Source organism: Orycteropus afer, unplaced genomic scaffold, assembly GCF_000298275.1.
Source record: "Orycteropus afer afer isolate SDZICR_OR568_19922 unplaced genomic scaffold, OryAfe1.0 scaffold00450, whole genome shotgun sequence".
In the NCBI taxonomy this organism is placed as follows: domain Eukaryota; kingdom Metazoa; phylum Chordata; class Mammalia; order Tubulidentata; family Orycteropodidae; genus Orycteropus; species Orycteropus afer.
The window spans coordinates 2,006,116-2,016,702 of NW_006922037.1; the positions used below are offsets into that span (position 1 = coordinate 2,006,116).

Genomic DNA, 10,587 nt, shown 5'->3' on the forward strand with positions numbered 1-10,587 from the left:
AACAGATGGATAGTTTAACAAACCACATACATATCCTGGAATACTCCTCAGCATTCAAAAAAAGAACCACTGATACATGTCACAACTTGAATGAATCTACAGGGAATTCTGCTGAGTGAAAACAGCCAAGTTCAGAGTTTACATACTATGAACATTATACTATGAACATTACTTATGTAATGTTCTTGAAAGGACAAATTTTTGAAACAGAGGGCAGATTGATACTTGCCAGGGTTAGGGACAGAGGTTTGGAAGATAGATGAGTGTGACTATAAAATGGCAATGTGAGGGATCATTGTGATAATGGAAATATTCAGGGTCTGAAGTGTGGTGGTAGATACACAAACCTACAAGTATGATGAAATTGTATAGTTGTTGTTTGGTGCCGACAAGTTGGTTTTGACTCATAGGGACCCTATGAACAACAGAATGAAACAATGCCTGGTCCTCTGCCACCCTCATAATCATTGTCATGCTTGAGCCCATTGTCACAACCCCTGTGACAATCCATCTTCTTGAGGGTTTTCCCCTTTTTTTTGCTGACACTCCATGACCTCTTACTCCAGGGACTGGTCCCTTCTGACAACATGACAAAAGTATGAGAGACAAAATCAGGATATTCTTGCTTCTAAGGAATATTCTGGCTGTACTTCCTCCAAGACAGATTTGTTCTTCTTCTAGCAGCGCTTGGTACATTCAATTTTCTTCACCAACAACATAATTCAAATGCATCAATTCTGTGGTTTTTCTTATTCATTGTTAAGCTCTTATATGCATATTGAAAGTATCATGGCTTAGGTCAGGCTCACCTTAGTCCTAAAAGCAAAATCTTTGCTCTTAAACACTTTAAAGAGGTCTTTTGCAGCAAATTTTCCCAGCATAATTCATCATTTGATTTCTTGACTGCTGCTTCCATGGACAGTGATTGTGGATCCAAGTAAAATGAAATCCTTGACAATTTCTCTTTCTCCATGAAATTGAATACAATTAAGTACAATTTAGATAATCTAACTAAACATACACACACAGACACACAAGCACAAGTAAAACTGGGGAAATATGAGTAAGATTGTGAATTGTATCAATGTCAACATCCTGATTTTGATAGTATGACATAGTTTTACAAAATATTGCATTTTGGGAGACACTAGTTAAAGTGTACAGAGAGCTTGGTATTATTTCTTACAACTAAATGTGAATCTACATTTAGCTCAAAAAATTCAATTTAAAATTTATCTGGAAGAGAAACTTCATATGAATACCAAAAAATAAAACAACAACAAAACACCTCTGATGTTGTTGAGTCCATTCTGTCTCATAAAGACCTTAAAGGACAGAACAGAGCTGGCCCACAGAGTTTCCAAGGCTGTAATCTTTATGGAAACAGACTGTCCCTTCTTTCTCCCTCTGAGTGGCTGGTGGGTTCAAACTGCCAACATTTGGGTTGGCAACCTACCACTAAAGCATTGTACCACCAGGGTTCCTTTACATAAGAATACCAAAAACCAAACCCACTGTGGCAGGCTGATTCCAAATCATACTGACCTTATGCGGCAGAGCTGAACTGTTTCCAAGTTTATTGGAACCAAGAACTGGGGTTTCCATGGCTGTAAATCTTTACGGAAGCAGACTATTATGTTTCTCTCCTGCTTTCATTAAGAATAGGCCTCACAAACAAAACACGTGCACAAACAAAAGAACACCAAGAGGACATACCTTACCCCAGGTATAAAGAACTAATATAAAGTGATAACAATAGTTAAACAGTGCACTAGCAGTACAGGAAGTTAATGGCACATATAGAGATTCCATAAGTAGATCTATGTATATTTGAGAAATTAGTATATTAAGAGAGCAATATTTCCTATCACTGGAAAAAGGAAAAGCTAAGGCATGGGAAAGTTAACTACTAATTTGGAAAAATAATAGATCTCCAAGTCACACTACTCATAAAATAAATTTAAGATGGATTACAATTCAAAAATGGACAGAAGAAATGAATAGACAACTCACCAAAGACAATATTCAGGCAGCCAACAAGCATATGAAGAAATGCTCATGATCATTAGTCATTCTCACTCTAAAACTCACTGCCATTGAGTTGGTCCCAGCTCATAGCAACCCCTCCTTGGGTTTCTGAGGCAGTATCTCTATGGCAGTAGATTGCCCAGTCTTCCTTCTGAGGAGTGGCTAGTGGGTTTGAACTGCCAGCCTTCTGGTTAGCAGTCAAATGCTGTAGGCACTAGAGAGAGGCAAATCAAAACAACAGTGAGATGCCACCATCTTGCTCCAGCATAGTAGCAAAGTTCAACAAGACAGAAAATAACAAATGCTGGTGAGGATGCAGAGAGATTGGGACCCTCATACTCTGGTGATAGGGCTGTCAAATGATACAACCACTGTGGAAAGCAGTATTGTGATTCCTTAAAAAGTTGGAATTAGAAATACCATTTGACCCAGCCATTCCATTACTAGGTATATATCATAAAGAAGTGAAAGCCAGGACAAGAACAGATATATGCACACCCATGTTCATCACTTCACTATTTACAATAGCCAAAAGATGGAAACAGCCTAGGTGTCCATCAACTGAAGATTGGATAACCAAACTATGGTACATACACACAATGGAATATACTATGTAACCCTAAAGGATAATGTAGAATCTGCAAAACACCACATAACATGGATGAACTTGGAGGACATTATGCTGAGTGAAATAAGTCAGTCACAGAAGGACAAATATTGTGTTAGTCCATTATTGTAAAAAGTCAAGGAAAGGTTTTTATATGGAAGGAAAGTTTCTTTGTTGGTTACCAGAGGTGGGAGGGGAGGGAATACTGTTAGAGACATGTATTGATTTGGGTGAAGAGAAGGGCAACATACCAAATTTGGGTGATCAACAAGGTGGCACTGAGGAAGTGAAAAACAGAGAGAGGTGCATGGGAGGTACAGACAGCAAAGATGAACCCTTTTGCACATAGCGTACTGCATTGTCAGTGATGGCAAATGTGGATATACGGGTGGATAGATGGGTGGACATGCTGAACTATTAGGTACGTCTATGCAGGGGGACAGTATGCCCAAGACCATGTATATGGTTGGCAGACAACATTTCCACAAGTGTATTTGTATGTTCTGTAAGAATTCCCAGGTATATAGTAGAGCTGACAAGGGACACGGTTGTAGTCACTTGTTGGCCGCAGCCAGCTACCCAGAGGGAGCAGGTAGTTGAACCTGTGGGCTTGGGACCATAGTTGCAGGAGACGTCAAGCTCAGTTGGCATAACATACTACACAAAACATTGTTCCACATCCTACTTTGGTGAGTAGCAACTGGCATTTTAAAAGCTTGCAAGTGGCCATCTAGATGCAATGATGGGCCTCTCCTCATCCAGAACAAAGAAGAATGAAGAAAAGCAGAGACGCATGGAAACAATTAGTCCAAGTGACTGGTACCCCATGCAATCCTCAGCTTATATGACTGTGAGACCAGAAGAACTGTATGGTGCCCAGCTACCACTATCAACCACTCGGTGGGGAACCTATGTAGAAGGTTGTGGATAGAGAGGGAGAATAATGTGGAACAACACTCAAAATCATAAATAAAAAGGGACCATGTTTGCTAGTCTGATAGAGCCTGGTAAAACCCCAGAGACTATGGCCACTAGCTGCCCTTCAGGTCTGGAACTGAACTCACTTCTGTGGCTTCCAGACAAACAAAAGACAGGCATATGAGCTGAACATTTACATTAGGTAGATACACTCCTTGAAGAGAACAATCATGGGACAACAGAAGGGCTGTGTGTGCACAGGGAGACAGCTCAGGAGGCAGGAGTGCATGGAGGGAAGGACACAGGGAAGAGATAACTATGGAGATGAAGTGGGAGGGGAGTTATTCAATTGTAGTCAATGTCATGAGAGTGTATTTGAGCTGCTGTATGGAAAGTGAATTTGCTCTGTAAACTTTCACCTAAACCACAATAAAAATAAAAAATAAAATAAGATGGATTAAAATCAACATATTTAGAAAAAGCTATATAACCAGGACCAGAAGGAATATAGAAGGAGTTTAAATATATATATAATTTTAAGGTAAAGAGAAGATTTCAGAGAAAGAAAAAAAATAAAGAGACAATGGACAAAATACATTCAACAAATTGTTTGCATACAATTTACATATAAAACAATTTCTGTTCACTGAAGTATACATCATAGGACCCTAGTTTGTAAAACTCTATTGGCAGCTAATTTGCTCCTTTGTGATAATTAAAAAACAATCAAACAGCTCAGGTAAACGGATGAATTTACATTCATAAATATATGAATCTTTTGCAAAAGAGGATACCATCCTGATGATGTTTCACTTAGCGAGTCTGACAATACCCAGCTCAAGGTGGGTCACTCTGTTCTGGTCCCATTGTCAGGCACTCAGTAGCCTTTTGAATGGGGGTAGTTTCCTGATGCAGACAGCATAGCCTTGCTCCAGAAGCCTCGACGTCTGCACCATCACTCTCCTTACTGTTGTCAGAGAGCATTCTCACAGCATCTGTATTTACTATGGAGATGAGAAAGCTGGACAGTAAGAAAGGAAGACAGAAGAATTGATGGTGTTAAAATTGTTGGCAAAGAATATTGAATATAATGTGGACTGCCAGAAGAATGAACAAATTAGTCTTCAAAGAAATACAACCAGAATGCTCTTTAAAAGTGAAGACAGTGACTGTGGTTCACTCAGTTTGGAGACATCATCAGGAAAGACCAATTGCTAGAAAAGGACACCATAGTTGGTAGAGGAGAGTGTCAGCAAAACAGAGGAAAACTCTCAATGAGATGGATGACACAATAGCCAGAACAGTGGACACAGTATACCAATGACCATGAGGATTGCATGAGACCAGGAATGTTTTGTTCTGTTATACATAAAGCTACCATGAGTTGGAGCTGACTCAATGGAGCTAAAAACCACCAGCTCTAGCACCCAGGATACACTGGATTACTGATTCAGGAGGGAGACCTGTTTATACCACAGTCCAAACCACTGTTGTACAGTCCTCTCTTGTTCTGGGTCTTCAGAGTCACCCAATACAAGGGCCAGAGAAGTATTTCCAAGTGAGGCATGTGCTGTCTCCAAAATCTAATGATGCCTACAATCATTTTTCTACACTCAGAGTTGGACAGAACACAAGCCAAAGGAAGTCTAATACTCCTTTAATTACATGTGAGTTCCTCATGCCAGAATCTAACAGAGTCACATTTCCCCCTCACAAGCCTTGAATATAAAAGGCATAGGGTACCACCTTCTTTTCAATTCTCAACGATGATATCCAGGGAGAAAGGAGAAAGCAGAATGTGGCAAAAGTGTTTGAAAGAAGCTAATGTTGAGATTGTGGTTTTGTGGACCTTCTGTATTGCCCTGTTTGAGAGAGAGAGTATTGTTTTGATTGAGGCCTGCGCTGTGCAGGCGGCATCTTAGCAGTGCTTGTCTTTTCCTAATAAATGGAGGGGGGGGGCATTTAAAAATCAAATGTGTGTTTGTATACTTAAAAATTGAAAGCTAAGCCAACAGACATTTATATTTATACACACACACACACACACACACACATATACACAAATCCTTTCATGACACAGGCAAGAAAATAACTCATTTTTATTCTATTATGTTATAGTAAATCTCCTATGCAAATTTTATGCTACTACCAAAGGCAGTTACACGTGCAGGAATGTAGGAATTTAAAAGAGCAGCTCTTTTGTCTGCTTATCTCATGAGCACATTTGAACACTGACATCTAGGATAGTTAAATGGCTCTCTCAAAATGTCTTGTGTTACTCATCTCTTCAGGTGAGTTTTAGTTATTTGAGGACACCCAGAAAGTCTTTCCCATTGTGGCTATACATTTCTTTACAATAATTGTCAAATTTGGCCTCTATAAATCCAAGAATCATTTTGCTACTAGGTTTGCTACTAGGCAAACTCCTGCACAATGACTGAAAATAAATTAGTATAAGCCACCGCTCGTCTGTCAGTTGGTCATACTGTGGTGGCTTGTGTGTTGCTGTGAGGCTGGAAGCTGTGCCACTGGTATTTCGAATAGCAGCTGGGTCGCCCATGGTGGACAGGTTTCAGTGGAGCTTCCAGACTAAGACAGACTGGGAAGGAAGGCCTGTGACTGCTTCTGAAAATTAGCCAATGGAGACCTTATTGATCATAACAGAACACTATCCGACTGGCTTGCTTCTGACATGTTGTCAGGAAGGATCAGTCATTGGAGGAGGACATCACGTTGTACAGCATCTTCAATCTCTTTGTATATCTTGCTGCTTTTGTTATCACTTTCCGTCTGACCCCTTCTGTATCCCTTATGATGACAACAGGCCCTTCATGATAGCTCAGAATCAGCTCTCCATCCCAAGTTCCTTGGCTTAATCACACTTCCAGAGTCCTTTTTGCCATATAACAACATATTCACAGGTTCCAGGGATTAAGGCACAGACATCTAGGAGGGGGAAAAGACCATTATTCAACCTACCACAGTCTTTTTTTTTTCGTACTAATGTTTGATTTTGGCATTAGTGTAATTACTGTGCAGTTTCATTTTTATCTCTGTAATGAAATTCTGCTGTGATGAGTTATTCCTGTTTAAATTCTGTAATTTTACATGTTATTTTCTTGCAAGTTGGGGGTATCGTGATGAGTTTTTAGTCCAGTAATACTGACATATACCGTAGTCTTTTAGCACAGGAATAGAGTCATTGTAAACACAATGCTTTGCCAACTAATTTAATGACAAAACAATCCATATTGTGTGACATTTTCTTTTGATTTGATGGGTATGTACTGGTTTCATTATTTTTTTTAATTGTACTATGGAAATATTTGTGGCACTCAAAATACTCTAAAATTATCTATCCACTATAATTTGCAGTGTGCCAAGCACTAGAGAAAAGTAATAAGAAGCACCTTGTATGGTCTGTCACAACTCTGCCGCTGTAGAGTGAACCATGAACACTACATAAATAAGCATGGCTGTGTTCCAAAAATAAAGCTTTATTTGTGGATATTGAAATTTGAATTACATATAGTTTTCACGTGTCACAAGATGTTATTCTTCTTTTGAATTTTTTCAAACATTTAGTAACATAAAAACTATTCTTAGCTTGTGGACCATATACAAAAAGGTGGCAGGTCATATGGGTTGCTGTGGTAGTTATGTGTCAACTTGGCCTGATTTTGAGTAGCTGGGTAACTGGATGTGGTTATTCCCTACGATGAGACTAGGAATCGGCTCCATGGTAGAATCTATTGCTGTGAGCTAGAGATGTGGTTTGCTTCCAGTATCTAAGAAGCAGCTCTGAGAAAGGCTTCAAGCTTTTTGGCCCATCTGGATCCTGCATTTGGCTAAGTCTTTATCTCAGTGGCCTGCCATGTTGTCTGCCAATCTGAGACTGTTTCTGGACTTGAACTAGCAGCCTCCTGTGTTGCTTGATAGTTAGGGGACTGTGCCTTTTTTTTTTTTTTTTTTTTTTTTTGGTCAACCTTGGGTTTGTCAGCCTCAGCAGCCAGCAGTGCTCTGAATTAAGAGAAGTCTCCCACTTCAGTGGGCTGGGAGCAAGATGCAGAGCTGAAGCCCAAGGTCAAGGGGCTTTCACCAGCCTGCAGTGCTGCCACTTTGAACTCAGACTGCCAGCCTCCTAAACTGTAAGAGAATAAACCCATTTGTTCAAGCCATCCACTTGTAGTATTTTCTGTTAGAGTGACACAGAAGATCAAAACAGTCACTGTGAGTCTGAATCGACTTGACAGCAATGAGTTTGATTTGCCTTAATCTTATGAGACCTACATTCTAAAGGGTAGGGAGGGAAAAATGACAATAAACAAGAAAATAAACTAGATAATTTTGAAAAATAAACTAGGTAATTTTGTTTTAGAAAGGAAATAGTAAGGTGGCCAGGGAATTTTTCTCTCCGGGAAGGTGTAATCTGAACCTGAATGATGAGAAATAGCCAGCCCTGAGAAAAGTTAAGTGCAGGAAAGTTCTAGAAAGGGCAAAAACTGGAGGCTGAAATAATCTTGGTGAATTGGTGGAACAAAAAGACAGATGTGGCATAATGCAGAGGTGAGAGTATGACTACTACATTCAAGGATCTAAATAAGTATGACACGCTTGATAATATATTAACTTTAATTAGTTGACCACAGTATGAGTTCTTTTCATTCTAATTTAATTTTATACACTGGGTTTGTGACCCCTTGCTAACTCACACAACTCCACAAAGTGCTGAGAATTAAAAAAAAGAGAAAAAACGTTTTTATTTTTGCCAAATAGTTGTAGGAAAATACACCATCTTCTATATAATTCAGTATATCAATGAGAACAGATACAATTGGACCACACTTGTTTTATTAAATGCTCAAGTTATGCTTCATTTTGTTTGTTTCCATATAAATGTGTTGCTCATAGGATTTTAAGGCAAATTATAGCAGTTTCATGTAAAAAATTTAGATTGTTTGTCAAACTTAAAACATTAAATGCTCAGTTGACATTTTTTTTCTTTTTAGACCAGACCAATCTGTGTGTGCCAGGCTTGTTCAAGCTTCTTCTAATGCTCTGAAAGGAAAATCATTTTTAAGATTGCATTGATTTGTGGCAATATTTGTATTCAACAATCAAATGCTACACTATTTCTTTTTAAATGGCTGTGCACTTAATTAGTTTCACTTGTTCAGCAATTAATTAGTTTCAGAGACTTCTTATTTTGGTATCGAACCTGACTATTGATAGTTGGAGCAGATATTGTATCAGGATTACAATGCATGTTTTTCCAATCACACAACATAAAGTTTTCACATTTGCAAAAAGCCCTTCATTGTACTGTCATCTCAGATCCTTCATAATTGTGAAATACTCTTCCATTAGTTTCTTTTTTCCATTTATTTTCTCTAGTACTGCTTCTAGTAAATATGAGGCAAAAGGAAGCTGTAAGAAGAACACAGGGGAAAAAAAGATTACTAAAACTTTGTATTTTCTTCAGTTCAAATGCATATACAGACTAAGTATCATTAAACCATCAGAACTCAGCTGTGTGCACTCTGCACCCACAATGGTACCCTACTAGATCTCTTTTCATCTGATCTTTCTGGTTAGTGTGGGTGATTGTGTCCTTTATAATAAAAATGATAAAAGAGCAGAAGTCAAATGAAAAAAGATAAACGTCTTATTGAACAATTCATGGTTTACTGACCATGTTAATGATGTAATCTGCAATACAAGCAGCTAAGCCATTTATCTTCAATCAGCTGATCAATAGCAGGTTACAGTCATCTCTAGGGCACACAGGCCCACAGAAGTAGTACTGTATGTTCATCACTCATAAAAGAATGAGAACTATCAATACACTTGTCTGTGTTAGAGCTGAATATCTCAAGAGTTGTATGGTAAAATTTCACAAGGAAAAAATGGCAAAAGTATACCCATTGATTAACTTGTTACAGAAAAGTTTGTTTGGCATATCAAAGTGTAATAAACATGTTGCAAACTGCTGAGTTTATAAAATGTAGAGTCCACTTTAAAATTTCATAATTTATATAACTTTACTTGTGGTAAAGTTTCATTGTTCCCTCTGCTTCACTGGATTGCCCGTCGATCTCCTACTCTTTCAATACAGTTAGGAACTATACGTGAAGAAAATCTGAAATGTACCCCTAATCACCTCCTATACCACCCCAACTTCCTTCTATCCTATTTCCTGGCCATCTAGTCTCACATAAGAAGTACATCATAGTTAAGAATTATGTTATTTCTTGGATTTGTCCTCTTGATTAACTGGTAAAAAGTGACTCTTGAAGTCCTGAATCTACTTAATGAGAATGCTTGTCATGCCCCAGTCCCCTTCCCCACAAGGAAGTAGCATCAGGACCTTTTTTTGTGCAAGGATGACCACTGATGGCATTACTGATCAGGACCTGACCAAAAGACCATAACCTAGCTATAAGTTGGCCTGGGACAAAGGACAATGCTGATTATAATTAGTTAAACCTTTCAAAATGGTTCTTTCCTGAACTGGACTGGGGCAAAGAGAAATGATTGGCCATGAAAGCACAGAGCAGAGAGGCAAAGAAAAATGGACTATGTAGGCCATGAAGGAGAAACAGACACCAAAGCTGGTTTAAAGAAGTGCCTCAGATCTTATATGGGTTTCTAAATTAAGTTGCTTCTTATCTCTAGGAAAAAACTCCTTCTCCTTAAGGCAGTCTGAGGGGATGTCTGTTCCTCACAATCAGAGAAGCTTCACTCATTTGTCTTCCTTGGAACTTAACCACTTAAAGAAAACATAAGATACCAAAATACCACTTTTCTATTTCTTCACTTCCAAGATACAGCTAAATATAAGATACACACATTGAAAGGAGAAGAAGTGATGCAATGGAAGACAGAATTAATGAGATTGAAGACAAATACCTGAATACTTCTTTGGAAAGGGATCAATCAGAAAAAAAGATCAAAACAAAATGAAGAAAAGTCTAAGGTTCATGTAGGATACCATCAAAAGGAATAACCTATGTGTCATTGGAATTCCAGAACAG

At 38.5% G+C, this 10,587-nt stretch overlaps 1 protein-coding gene across 1 annotated transcript in view; it reads right to left on the minus strand.

The window, feature by feature from the left end:
* Nucleotides 1-8,878: 8,878 nt before the first annotated feature.
* Nucleotides 8,879-10,587, minus strand: part of LOC103208537 (centlein-like) — a gene marked incomplete at its 5' end in the record, with an annotated part of 460,544 nt that continues 458,835 nt past the window's right edge. The window contains one exon of the mRNA XM_007954241.2: nucleotides 8,879-8,980. Within this exon, the coding sequence (XP_007952432.2) occupies nucleotides 8,879-8,980 (102 nt within the window). The remainder of the gene's footprint in view (nucleotides 8,981-10,587) is intronic.